At 36.3% G+C, this 14174-nt stretch overlaps 1 protein-coding gene across 5 annotated transcripts in view; it reads left to right on the forward strand.

Annotated features, from left to right (window-relative positions):
* Positions 1 to 12944, forward strand: part of MXI1 (MAX interactor 1, dimerization protein) — a 107439-nt gene extending 94495 nt beyond the window's left edge. For 4 of the 5 annotated variants that reach the window (XM_074295565.1, XM_074295561.1, XM_074295563.1 and 1 more), the window contains 3 exons: positions 8400 to 8514; positions 9147 to 9318; positions 11896 to 12944. In XM_074295565.1, coding sequence (XP_074151666.1) covers positions 8400 to 8514; positions 9147 to 9318; positions 11896 to 12059 — 451 coding nt within the window. In that variant the 3' untranslated portion in view covers positions 12060 to 12944. The remainder of the gene's footprint in view (positions 1 to 8399; positions 8515 to 9146; positions 9319 to 11895) is intronic. The other variant, XM_074295560.1, reaches the window with a different exon arrangement.
* Positions 12945 to 14174: the final 1230 nt, after the last annotated feature.

Below are 14174 nucleotides of genomic sequence, written 5' to 3' on the forward strand. Positions count from 1 at the left end.
CTGGCTGAATTTTATATGTCCTTGAATCTCCTGTAGTATCTAATATAGTGGCACAGAAAGAAGACTCAATAAATGTTTGATGATGACAAACTGATTCTTATTGTTTCTTTAACCCATCAATCCTTATGTCTGAGAAATAAAGGCCAATTGAATATTTAGCCTGTTGTGATTTCTGGGTGTTCTGAGAAAAAGAATATGTCATAAATGTTGATATCATAACTGAAAATTATTGAGAACAGAAAATATATGGGATCCTATATATAAAATAGGAATATATCATTCTATCTTAGATGTTCTAGACACACACATGCATACCTGTGGATATATTGATTATATATCCATATATGTTTTATGTCTAGCAACATATGAATATACCTTCAAGTACAAACATAAAAAGAGATCATATTTTTGTGTCCGGTGCATCAGATATGATTATTAAATTATTTTATTTAAAATTAATTAACCATCCAGCTAACCTATGCTAAGCTTTATTGAGACCCTCTAACTGTAGGTTTAAAAAAAGTGGTAAGTGAAACCAAAAATTGTTGAGGGATTGTAGTTGTCTTGTATGGAAACCTGTTTATTTCTAAAGATTGGAAATTTAGGAAGGATGTGAGTTTTGTGAAAGCCTTTTAGAAGTGACCAGTGCACTATACTTAAAAAGTTATCAAGCTGTGCATACCATTTGACCCAGCAGTGTTACTACTGGGCTTATATCGCAAAGAGATATTAAAGAAGGGAAAGGGACCTGTATGTGCCAGAATGTTTGTGGCAGCCCTCTTTGTGGTGGCCAGAAACTGGAAACAGAGTGGATGCCTATCAATTGGAGATTGGCTGAATAAATTATGGTATATGAATATTATGGAATATTATTGTTCTGTAAGAAATGACCAACAGGATGATTTCAGAAAGGCCTGCAGGGACTTACATGAAGTGATGCTGAGTGAAATGAGTAGAACCAGGAGATCGTTGTATACTTCAACAACAATACTATATGATGATTAATTTTAAAGGATGTGGCCATTTTCAACAATGAGATGAACCAAATCAGCTCCAATAGAGCAGTAATGAACTGAACCAACTGCACCCAGTGAAAGAACTCTGGGAGATGACTATGAACCACAACATAGAATTCCCAATCCCTCTATTTCTGTCTGCCTGCATTTTTTATTTCCTTCACATGCTAATTGTACACTATTTCAAAGTCCGATTCTTTTTGTACAGCAAAATAACTGTTTAGATGTGTATACATATATTGAATTTAACATATACTTTAATATATTTAACATATATTGGTCTACCTGCCATCTGGGGGAGGAGGGATGAGGGGAAAAATTAGAACAAATTGGTTTGGCAATTGTCAATGTTGTAAAATTATCCATGCATATAGGTGGTAAATAAAAATTATTAATAATTTAAAAAAAGAATTTAAAAATCTGCAACTAAAAAAAAAAAGTGAACAGTGCTTATATGCCAAACCCACAGTTTCATTTCTAATTGATTTGCTTGGTCTGCTTATAATGCTGAAGTTGCAGCATGTCTTGTCACAGTAGAATCATATACCTACATACACACATACACAAACATATATTCACACATATACATGTATTCTATATACTTTGTGTATATATGTTATGTGTATGTGAATATATATATATATATGTATGTATATATATATTGCATGTGTATAACCATACTTTGCAACTTCATCCCAGCTCCAGCAGATGATCCTGTTTGATTATTTTACCAAATTAAAGAGTTACAAGGGGAAAAAAAAAACCCTTTTTGAGATGTGAACAGTAAAAAGTCTTGAAAAGTCTACTAAGTTTGTCACTAAGTCCATGACAACCTCAATCAAATTGACCAGTCCTCGTTGCCAATAATTAGTGAATTTGTATCTTCTGTGTATTCAATCATATTTTATCCACAGGTAACGAATATATAAAGACTGATATCTTGTGGTTAACTTTTTTCTGTTAATCAGCCTCTTGGGGCTCACTTATGTTATGGGCAGAGATAATAGTGATTCACATCCTTGTTAACTTCTTTAACATTTCATTTCTATAGCATGCCATTTTTCCAAAAAAGGAGGAGGATATTTTTCCAAAAGAGAATGAGGAATGTATTTTGTATTTTGAAATAGAATATTTATAGGACAGTTCGACATCAGGAAATTTCAGAATTGAATATGAAAGATAAGGGCTGCACACTGATGTCATTTTTACATTTAAAGAAAATTAGCTCCACGTCACAGCAGCTTTAAAGAGCATAGCTCAAGGGCTTGTGGTTCATTACGTAACACTCCGCAGCGAGGAAAATACTGACTCTGTCCCCAACACTTGACTTGTTTTCAATTTCTGATTTAGTTACTTGGCAAATTCTTGGTATCCTGTAGCGGAGGAATGAAAGAAGAGGCTTCCAATAAAAGAGTGTGCTTCCAAGGGCACCAGCCAATGAGAGGCTGTCAGGGCTGGACTGGGCTTGGTTTCTTATTGTTGTTGGGCAGGGGGATTAGAGTTCGGAAAGACTAGAGACGTGAAAAACATCATATGATGTTTATGGAGATTTGCTCAAAGGGAGTTCCTCTTTTGGTTGCTGATGCCAGTATCTTAAAAGACTGCTGATTTCCCCTCCCTTTCCCTCTCCCTCCCAGCTCCATGTTAATCATTTCAGCTTGGCCCGCAGAGTTTACAGGGTCTGAAATCCAAAGCTAGCCTTGGTTTCTTAGGGGAAAGTGATCCCAATCTGCCGGAGCAGAAGCCAAACAGACCATAATTGTTCCTTGTCCCAAAAGGGGATTTACCCCTTTTGAAGGTGTGGGTAATTTTGACAGGACTCTCCTCTGTAGCAAGCTAAGTGGCTGGGAATCGCTTCTTCCCCTGGGTAAAAGCAAACACAAACCCATCTTTAGTCTCATTTTAGAACAGACCCCAGAGTGTCTTTGAAAATAAAAGCGCTTGGGGATTTCTTCATTCTCCAACCCCCTCCCTCTTAGTAAGGAGCTTCCAGTTTTCCCACAGGGTACCCCCTGCTGTTTCTTCCATTCTTGACTTTAGTTTATTGTCCCAGAATCAAAATTAGAAAGATTTCAGCTTTAGCGTTTCTGTTGAAATAAGGATGGAAATGGGAATGGGGGTGGGAGAGACTATACCATGATGGGGGGAGGAAGGGAGAGAGAGAGGGACAGAGAAAGGACATGGGGGAGAGGTCTAAGTGAAAAGTTAAGGGAATATCAAAGAACCAAAAAGTTGCCTCATTTAAGCTCCATCTTTCTTTATAAAGAAAAACTCAGTGTCCAATCTTGATAATTTTTCCTGCTGTTTAGCTCAGAGATGATTAGAATATTCATAGAAGTATCATTTCACCTAATCAGAAGCATGCCCTCACTTTGAAAGAAAATGACAAGACTCATGAATTTCTGCCCCCTAAATGTCTTCTGCCCATCGTGGATGTTCCACTTCCTTGTTGTACATCAACAAGGACCCCCAACCCACAGACCTTCTGCCCTCATATGCAGATGCCTTTCCTGGATCATCAATCATTTGAGCATGAAGACAAGAAAAAAGATGACCAGATGGCATTGAAAAATATGCCTTTCTTGTCCAGTTAAAAGCAATGAGATTGTAGAAAAGAATGGAGAGCAGCACCACCTCAAGGGAAGAAGTGCTTTACTCAATAATTCCAATTTTTCAGATCTACCAGGAAGAGAGGTCTTCTAAATTGAGAGAACAGGTTTTTCTGATTTGGTTCTTCCTAGCATATATGCACATGACCTCCATTACCTTGGAAAAGCCTTTTTTTTTTTTTTTTTTTTTTTTTTTTTTTTTTTAAACCAAAGTGTGGCATGCATATAAATAAGCACTTTTGGAGACCTGCAGGCAGGATTCAGATGGTGACTTTGGAAAATGTGGCTTCCCCCAATTGGCTGCTCTCTTGCATCTGCTACTAAGCCTTATGGTTGCTCAGCTTTCCAAATGCCTGACCCAATTAGGAGCACAGAAGAGAGCAAAAATTACATTGGCACAGAGTATGACACTCCTCCAGACGAAGATAGAGAAACATCATCTTCAGCAGGGTATAGTGGAAGGAATACTGTATTTACAGCCAAATGACCTGGGTTAGAAATCTGGCTACTTCACAGTAACAGCAACATTGTGTGATGATCAACTTAAGATGATAGACTTAGCTCTTCTCAGCAATACAATGATCCAAGACAATTCTAAAAAACCCACAATGAAAAATGTTATCCACATCCAGAGAAAAAAGTGTAGAGTCTAAATGCAGATTACAGCATACTATTTTCACTTTTTGAGAGGTTTTTTAGTGGCTTTTCCCTTTTTTTCCTGTTTCTTCTTAAACTACATGACTAATGTGAAAATATATTTACATGATTGCACATGTAAAACCTATACCAGATTGTTTGCTGTTTGAGACAGGGGTGATGGAAAAGAAAATTCTGAAACTCAAAATCTTATTTAAAAGTTGAATATTGAAAATTATCTTTTTACGTAATTGGAAAAAATAAGATACTATTTACCAAAAAAAATCAACTAATTGAAATTTTTTTGAAAATATGACTACTTATTACTTCTGTAACCATGGACAAATCAGTTCGGTAGAGTCTAAATGAAGGATTTAGATATGAAGACTAAGTCTCTAAGCAGAGGCATGATAATCACTATTAGTGAAAATGTAGAGGACCCTACTGGCTGGGTACAGATTGTATTAGATGGCCTCTGAGGGAAGCTCTTTCCAAGTCTTAGATTCTGTATTACTAACTAGATTATCTCTAAGGTTTGACCACAGGGTATGTTCTTTTATGATGTTTGTATGTTCTTAAGTTACAATGCACCTCGTGCAGAGAACATGCAGCCAATTGACACTCTGTAGAAGAAACCAGGTAATTGTTCTGGTAGCTCTTTTTGCCACTTTCAAGACCCAAACATTGTATTTACCGTTTTCGAGATTATTCTCAGTATCCAAATCAATAACATTGGATGATTTTGATCATTGAAATGTTATATTATAGAAACTAAGATACTTTTCATTTCAGGCTAATTCACACACATATTGAAGTAAATACCATTGGCTTTTTATTCCACCCAAACCAAATGCAAAATTCTTAGTTTAGCATTCAAAACCCTTGCTAAACTGGCCACTTTCTACTTCTCCCACCTTCTCATACTTTATTCATCCCCAAGTACTCAGTAACTAGTGACACTGGTCTTTTTGTTAATTTTCTTATTCCTCTCAGAAAATACTCCATTTCCCATCTCAGTATTTTCACCAGTTGTCCCCTATGCCTAGAATTCTCTTCCTCCTCATTTCTCTTCTCTTGGCGTCTCTGGCTTTTTTTGACTCTCAGATAAAATCCCATTTTCAAAAAAAAGTTTTTCTAATCATCATTAATTCTAGTGCCTTTTCTCTGTCAATTATTTCTTATTTGTTTATATCTTGTCTGTAGATAGTTATTTGGATGTTATCTCCTCCATTAGAGTGTGAATACCTTGAAAACAAGAATTATTATTTGCCCCAGCACATGACACAATGATTGGCACATAGTTAATCCTTTTTAAAAAAATTAATATATAGTTAATCCTTAATGTTTATTATCCTGACTTTTGGCTACTAGGTAGATACACATGACAATGAAAAGCAGCATCATTAATCAATCAATATGCATTTTTAAGTGCCTACCACACACCAGATATACATTAAAGTATATTATGAATATCAGACTAGATTTATAAAACACTTGTTAGAGCAACAAATGAGTAACAATAAATCATTGATACAACTTGATTTTCTATTAGTATAAACATTATGCTAATATATTTTAGTGACCAAACAATTCTCAATTGAGCTTTTTTTCCCTTTATTTGAAACTATAGTTGAATTAAAAATCATTTTTAATTCTTTAGTGAAACCAGAAGTAAAAAAAATATTTCCCATGGGTACTACAGGTAGATCATTTGGAACAACTTCAGTCTCCTCTGGAACAAGTTTTTCTTATGTTAATATTAGTGATTAATTAAGCTGGCAGCCTGATGTTTTGGCTTTTTGTAAAGATGATAGTTCATTCTTGGTGGTCTCTTTGGGAGCTTCAATAACTACACTAATTATTGACAAGAGAGATGTAGACCTTTGCCTTCTCCCTTCATTCAGGTCATGAGTTCCTTGTTTGTTAAATGGTATAATTTTAATGATGACTTAAAAAAATTTCCATTGTAGTTATTTTTCTTCTAGTAAGAATAAAGGTCTGTTGTGATCTTGTGACCTGCCTCACCTGGGAGATTTATTTAGGAAATGAGTGGAAAGCTTCATGAAATTAGAGGGTATAGGGCAGCAGGTAAAAGATTTTAAGTTTAAGCCTCTTTTAGACAAATCTGTTGATAAGTTGGGAGTTTATACATACATATATATATGTATATATGTATTTATAAATTGGGTAAAACAAAAAGCACTCCTTTATTAAAACTGAGTTTGCCAGATTTTTGCTTGGAGTTGAATTTTCAGTTTAGCTTGTAATGGAATTATTGACAGACCCTTAAAGATAGTTGGACTGTACAAGAATATTAACAGTTTGATGCTGAGTGAAAAGAGCAGAACCAGAAGATCACTATACACTTCAACAACAATACTGTATGAGGATGTATTCTGATGGAAGTGGAAATCTTCAACATAAAGAAGAGCCAACTCACTTCCAGTTGATCAGTGATGAACAGAGGTAGCTACAGCCAGAGAAGAAACACTGGGAAATGAATGTAAATTGTTAGCACTAATATCTGTCTGCCCAGGTTACATGTACCTTCGGATTCTAATGTTTATTGTGCAACAAGAAAATGGTATTTACACACATGTATTATATCTAGGTTATATTGTAACACATGTAAAATGTATGGGATTGCCTGTCATGGGGGGAGGGAATAGAGGGAGGGGGGGATAATTTGGAAAAATGAATACAAGGGATAATATTATAAAAATATATATAATAAAAATTATTTTAAAAAAAAGAATATTAATAGTTTATCAGCCAAATCCCTAACCTCCCTACTCTGAATCATCCTTGCTTGTCAGTGGTAGAATTGCCTATGTATGATGCTTTTTAAGCCTGCTAACAATGGGAATTTTACTTAACACTATTTCTGCCCATTTAGATGAAGAGGGCTAGGGTTGGTGATTTGGTAAAACCCTCTGTGAGAATATGGAGGATGTTTCTGTATTGTTCATGGTAGATACTGCACATTCACTTACAAGAGTACTAGCAGGACTAAGGATGTGTGATATGAAAAACTATTCTTCCACTTTCTCTTAATATATGATGCTAACTGATAGATTACTTTGCATTGGACTGTTGCTACTATTGGATGAGATCATATCTTTGGAGACTGACCTGATCATACCTTGTTAGTCCCAAAAAAGACAAGAGTTTGTCAGGATTTATAGGAGGATCTGCCTCAGAATTTCCATTAGAGTGTGTTTGTGAAACAGTAACTTTTTAAAAATAATTTTGTCAATCAGTATTTTCCTTTGCAATTATAAAGGAAGAGGAAGAAAGAAAGAAAAGTGGAATTACTTAGGTGGTTTCAGAGATTGGACTTAAAGGAGATTCCATGGCCACATTTTCTATCTTTTCCTATTCCTCCTTGCAAGATACAGATTTTCAGTATTTCATTATAGTTTTGCCTCCACAAAAAGACTGAAATGTTAGAGATAGTTTGCCACTTATTTAGTTTTGGATAGACATTGAAGGCTGGTGCACAAAAGAGATAATAGAGTATAGTCACTGCATTGTAGTGGCCTTACATACAGTCATAAGAACCTGAGTTCAAATTCTGCCTTAGATATTAACTGTGACACTTTGGGCAAGTCACTTATCTGTGCCTCAGATTTCTTATCTGCAAAATAAGGAGTAGATGGTGATTTCTTTTAAGGTTCCTTTTAGCTCTAAATCTAAATCTAAATCTAACTATAAAACTCTGAGAAAAAAAATTTATATCTCTACAAGATACTTTAGTTGAATCCCCTCCTTCCCCACACACATACCTTTACGTATGTAAAGTAAAGGCTTTGGATAGCCAAAACCATATTTAATTGTCCCAGTGTGCTTTCCATACTCTAGATATTATCAGTTTGAAATAGATTATTTTATGTGAGGACAAAGAAATGATCCATCTATGCCAGGACTTATCAAAATAGGGATAATAGCCTAGCACAGCTGGAGTTTGTAACATAAGAGAGTTGTCCAAAAGGGCAACATGGGTATGAAAGGGAAAAGGCACAGACTGCTTATCTGTTGACAAAGCATCAGTTTCATGATGTATTAAATGTAAGGTGACAGCAATACTGGTTTTTCTTAGACACTTATCACCTTAGCTGACTTTCCTCCATCTCCTCAGACGAGCTCATCTGCGCCTTTGTTTGGAACGTTTAAAAGTGCTGATCCCACTTGGACCAGATTGCACCAGGCACACAACCCTTGGGCTGCTCAACAAAGCCAAAGCACACATCAAGGTAAGAAAGGTGGCCAAAGGCACCTTCCCTTGTGTGCACCTGATACTTTAACTCTAAGGTATGGTATCCACAACCTAGACAGAAGTTAATCTGACCTTAGGTAACATTATATACCCAAATTAGTGTGTCAGCAGCTCATTCTGCCTACTTATTGGCCATAATAAGTAAGCCTTAAAGGAAAACTGCCAATGAGCTAAGCAAAATAGAATAGCACAGCCCCCTATTATAAGTTGTTTAGACAGTGTGGCCCTTTGGAGTGCTGCAGTGAGAAAATACTAAATATTTTGCTGTTCCTTAGGAAGGAAAGAAATAAGGCCCTCTAGTGGAAAAAGCTCAGATTTGACGCTATTCCTCAGTATTTTTCCATCGATGTTCAAGCAAGAGGAGTCTCTTATTCAAGGAGATTATTTACTTACTTCCTCATTTTGAACAAACATTGTATTCATTGCAAACTCAAAATTAGTGAAATATAAAGGCATAGTTTTATGGTGAAAAAGGAGGAAATCTTCCAGTTTTTCTTTTTTCTTCCTTAGAAGAAATCCTTTTAGATGTTAGGGTAGGAGACCAGAAAATACCATTATTTGTTGATGTTCTGTACCCAAACATAAATAAACAATGCGTTATCATTTTAGAAACTTGAAGAAGCTGAGAGAAAGAGCCAACACCAGCTTGAAAACCTGGAACGAGAACAGAGGTTTTTAAAGCGCCGACTGGAACAGCTGCAGGGTCCTCAGGAGATGGAGCGAATACGAATGGACAGCATTGGCTCTACCATTTCTTCAGATCGTTCTGATTCAGAGCGAGGTAGGCGATTTGTGCACCCCTTCCTCTTCTCCCACAACATTGCCTTCTTTACTCTCGTTTAATCTGGGAGAGTCCAGAGCTATTTCTCAAGCAAAGATGTAAAACTCAGTGATTTTCTTAAAAACGATATCTAAGGGATGCTTTTCTGGAGTTGGGGGTGAGGGATAGGAGAAAAACAAGCAATTGGCTACATCCTCATTATCTACCAGTCAGCTGAATCTTCTCTTTTTCCAGGCTTCTTGAAAAAAAAGTTGCTTACCTCTTAGGGAGCACTATTAAGTCTTAGGGATTCTGGGGTTTATTTGGCTGAGAGTATCAAAGCAATATCTCATTGACACCCAGGCAGCACCAAGGAAGGAAAATCTTTTAGATATAATTGCAGCAGAGGATGAAAAAAAAAAAAAACACCACTTTCTGGAGAAATCATTAGAATGAGTGAAAAGGTCTGATACTTGAGTAGTTTATCTGTAAAAACAAGACTTTATCTGAAGGTATAGGGTTAGGGCCAGATGATTTCTTAAGACCTCTTTCAGTTCTAAACTCTATACGTGATTCTGTAATTCCTTAAGGGGAAGGAATCCTCATAGCCAAGAGGCAAACCATCTTCTTCATCCTCCTTCATCAAATATTTTGCTGAGTGCCTATTGTATGTGTAGCACCCTTATTGCTTATTCAGCAATCTTCTTTCCTCCTAAAAGGAACTTTTATTGACTTCATAGGGAAAGTGGAAAGGGGAAATCATTTATTAAGTATTTGTTCTGTGCTGAGCATTAGGCTAAGTAAGAACCTTGCAAAATTTTCTCATTTGGGTCTCTTAACAGCCTGTTGAGGTAGGTCCTGATTAGCTGCTCTTTGAATTTTTTTTTCTTTTCCCAATGAAGAAATGAATTAATTCCTAACTTAATTAATAATAATTAATTTCTAATTAAATTTCAAAATAATTTCCTGGACAGTCTCTTTAGATTCAGCCATTTTTCTAAAGCATAAGCTCACAGTGCACAGGCTATTCTTCAGATACTTACAGCTAATAAGTTGTGAGCTCCTTGAGGGAAAGGACTCCTACTGGTTCCTTCCTTTGTCTTTCTCTCCCCAGCAGCCAGTACAATGACATGCACATGGTGCAATGACACGGTGGGTGCTTAACAAATGATGCTTATTGGATTGGGTTGAATCAGAGAATGCAAAGTAAGCAGCATCAGAATGCTATGGATGTGGCAAAGAGTTATGTTGTATAGCTTGTTTAGACAGCTGGATGCATTTGAAAAGTAAGCCTCCAAAACTTTTGAAGCAACAAATCCTCATGAAACTAATTTCATCCTGACCCCATGGACCCAGCAGGCAGAATTTCATTTTTCCTTAGTGGTTGTGCCTCTTGTAATCTATGGAATTGGGGCCAAATACAAGACTTCAAGGCTTGGATTTATTGGAGAAGAAATGTAAAATCTTAAATATATTTTGGTCTGGTATATGCTTTTTAAAAAATTTAAAGTAGCTTTTATTTCCAAACATATTTTTTTTCCTGTATATGCTTATTTAAGCAAGCACATATTCACCAATTTAGCTTTTAGATTGCAGGTATGATTGGGCTTTCTTGTTCATCTTACCACATGAAATGCCATTAAAATGAAGTTTACTATATAGTGATCTCTAAATCATTAGTCACTTAATTTCAATAGTTGATATAATTAAATTTCAGTAATGGCATCTCAAAGTGCTTTATGTATATATTATTTCATTTGATCCTCAAAGTATCTCTCAGATCATAAGGCCATGAATGATTCTACCCATTTAATACAACCACTAACTCAGGCTCACAGAAGTTTATGAAGTTACCTCTCATTACAGAGTAAGTAGGCAGGACAGCTGTAATTTGAACCCACGTCTTTTTAAAATCTAGTGTATTTTTTAAAATTATGTCATATTTTGGACATCTATCCCTCAAAGTTTATTACATGAATGATGCAATCCATATTAATTATATGATAGATTTAGCTCATTCTTTGTTGAATTGAATTGAATATGGGTTCTTGCCTAGATGCAGAAATCATTATATTAAATCTTAGTAGTTAGTGGCACCCCTTAGGACTGCTGCCACCAGAATTCTGATTGAATATATTTTCCCATTAGCCTATGTTTACTTAAGTTTATATATATTTTTTTCCTCTCAAGGCAACACTGATTAATAAACAACACTAAGAATTAGTTTCTAGTGTGATGCAAACCAGATGTTGGTTAACCAATTGGGGTTGGGATTTTTTAATATTAAGCACTAATTTCCAAATAGGCTGAGTACTTTTGGTGGGAGGTCCAGACGTGCTGGCGTCAAAGGATTTAGTAACTTGCTCCCTAAATTGAGACCACCACTGTATCCCAGACATTCCCCTTTGCAAAAATATCCCCAAGTCACCCCACCCTCACCCACTCCTGCTTTCCAGAGAGATCACTGATAATAAGCTTGTTATGTAACAATTTTTTAGTGCCCAAAAAAGCAATTCCTTTTCCTCTCAGCCCCATTCCTCCTTAAAGTTACATACACCAACAAATACTAATAGTCTTCTTTTCTTTCCCCTTTACCAGAAGAGATTGAAGTGGATGTTGAAAGCACAGAGTTCTCCCATGGAGAAGTGGACAATATCAGCACCACCAGCATCAGTGACATTGACGATCACAGCAGCCTGCAGAGTATTGGGAGCGATGAAGGTTATTCCAGTGCCAGTGTCAAACTCTCATTTACCTCCTAGAATTCAGCATGACAAAACAGTGCAGGGCAAATTGTTCATTGGGCCAAGCCAACCCAGTTTCTTAAATTGGGTTCATCATGCAGTCTCCTCTTTCAAAAATTATACTTGAACAAAAGGGTCCAAAACAGGCCTATAGATAAAGTAGACCTCCCCTAGGAGAATCAACCTATTAGTTGTTATTCCTATTGCAAAAATCATAATTTCTAAATGGCAGCAGAAAATTCATGTGAATTGTCCTTGAATTGATTTGATTTGAAAGAGGACATTGGAGATTCAACCCTCTCTCTTCTTTTCCAGTTTGCTCACACTGCATTGAATGGACACATTTAAGGACTGGGCTTTGAGCCCTTCTTGAGCTTTATGATCCTACAAAAAAAAAAAAAAAATCAAACCAACCCTTAGTAATGAAACAGTAAAACAATCAGGCATTAATTTTGTGTAACTGAGAGCTATTGTAGCTCAGCCCGGGACAGCTTATCATGAAGCCTGTGGATGATCAATTCTTTTTTTAAAGCTCATTTCATGCCCTGCAAAAGGAGAGACTCCCGTGAAGCCTATTGAAAGGGATCATCATGCAGCTCAGCTTTCTGTTGGACTCCATGCTAAAGCAAGTTCTCCTCTTCCTGCATTGTTAGCACTAGGGCACCGAAGGGGCCAACTCACTTACCCACCCCGGGTGACTGAAGGGAGCCCATTTGGGTCTGGATTGGGGATAGGAAGGCTCGAGCTTCATACGCCTCCATGTCTGCATGGGCCTGAAGAGTTGTGCCCACAGCATAAGCGGGCCCAGGTCTGAGCCACGGCAGCGTTTTTATTTCCAATTTTGATAAATGTTTGTATGTGTTAAAAAAAACAAAAACAAAAACAAAAAAAAAAAAACCAAACTGACATCTTTTTAAAGCTTGTCCATAAAAAACATAGATGTCTTTTATAGTGGAAAAACACATGGGAAAAAAATCATCTATTTTGATGCAGCATTTGATAATGATCAAACACCTCACACCTCACTCTTTATAGTGCACAAAATGAATGAGGTCGGGGCTAGGTAGAAAAAAGGTCAGAGCTAATGTTTTTAGTTTCTTTTTAGAATCATTCCCCTTGACCAGCTTTTAACCATCGGTACCTACACTATCATAGTTAACATAGTTTAAGTTCAGCACTTGTCTCATGTAAAACTTCGCCTCCACTTCCCTTCGGGCAGTCTCTCCCCCTCCCCATCCTCACAGTCCCATTGTGCAGGTGCTATTGCTCATATCAAATATTATCAGCAATGTTATTTTCTTCAAGGAGAAATTTTTAGCCTGCACTTTGATGTCTCGTGTTTCCCCTGTCTTGCAGACTACAGAAGTTACCCAGTTATCCTCTTCTCTTCCCTACTACTTCTCTGCCCCTCCCTCCATGTCCCCTTGAAGCCTTTGTGGCAACCTCAACCCTGACATTGTTTGAACTTTGTATACCTTAAGTAATTTAACTACCCCTAATTACTAAAAGAATTACTTTATGATTTTCATAACTTATTGCTGATTTTAATGGGTTGTTAATTTCAGTCCTGTAGATTTATTTTATGTTTTAGGTAGGGCTGGGCAAGATAAAAAAAAAAAAAAAAAAAGAAATAAAGACAACCTTATTTAGCAGTGCAGTTGAGTTGTGTGTTAATTAGATTATCCTGTATAAGTAGCACTTTAACAACATTCGCCACTCCTATATATGAGATGTGTTGTGTTCTGCCATCTTGGTCATACATAAGACCTTAGGATATACTTGTTGTTCTTGTATTCTTCTGTGCCTCCAAAAATATCTTACCTTGATTATGTGATATATCAGAGTGGAAGAAATTCTTGCAAAATTCTTAAAAGTAGATTTTTTTTTTGTTTTAATATAAAAAAAAAAAAAAAAAAAAAAAAACCACTGCATGTTTTGAAACTAGAATTCCATTATAATATGGTACTTCAGGCACTAAGGACCTTCAAGGAAAACATGACAAAGCAAATATGTTGCTGTGGCCCAGATGAAGCATTTCTAATTTTATTATTAATCTCATTCATGCCTGGGCCAAATTACTGCTCTATATCCGCTTATTTCTGTCTTTTCTGAGAGGCACAATTTGATGGCTGT

This window comes from Sminthopsis crassicaudata, chromosome 2 (assembly GCF_048593235.1).
Source record: "Sminthopsis crassicaudata isolate SCR6 chromosome 2, ASM4859323v1, whole genome shotgun sequence".
Taxonomy (NCBI): Eukaryota; Metazoa; Chordata; class Mammalia; order Dasyuromorphia; family Dasyuridae; genus Sminthopsis; species Sminthopsis crassicaudata.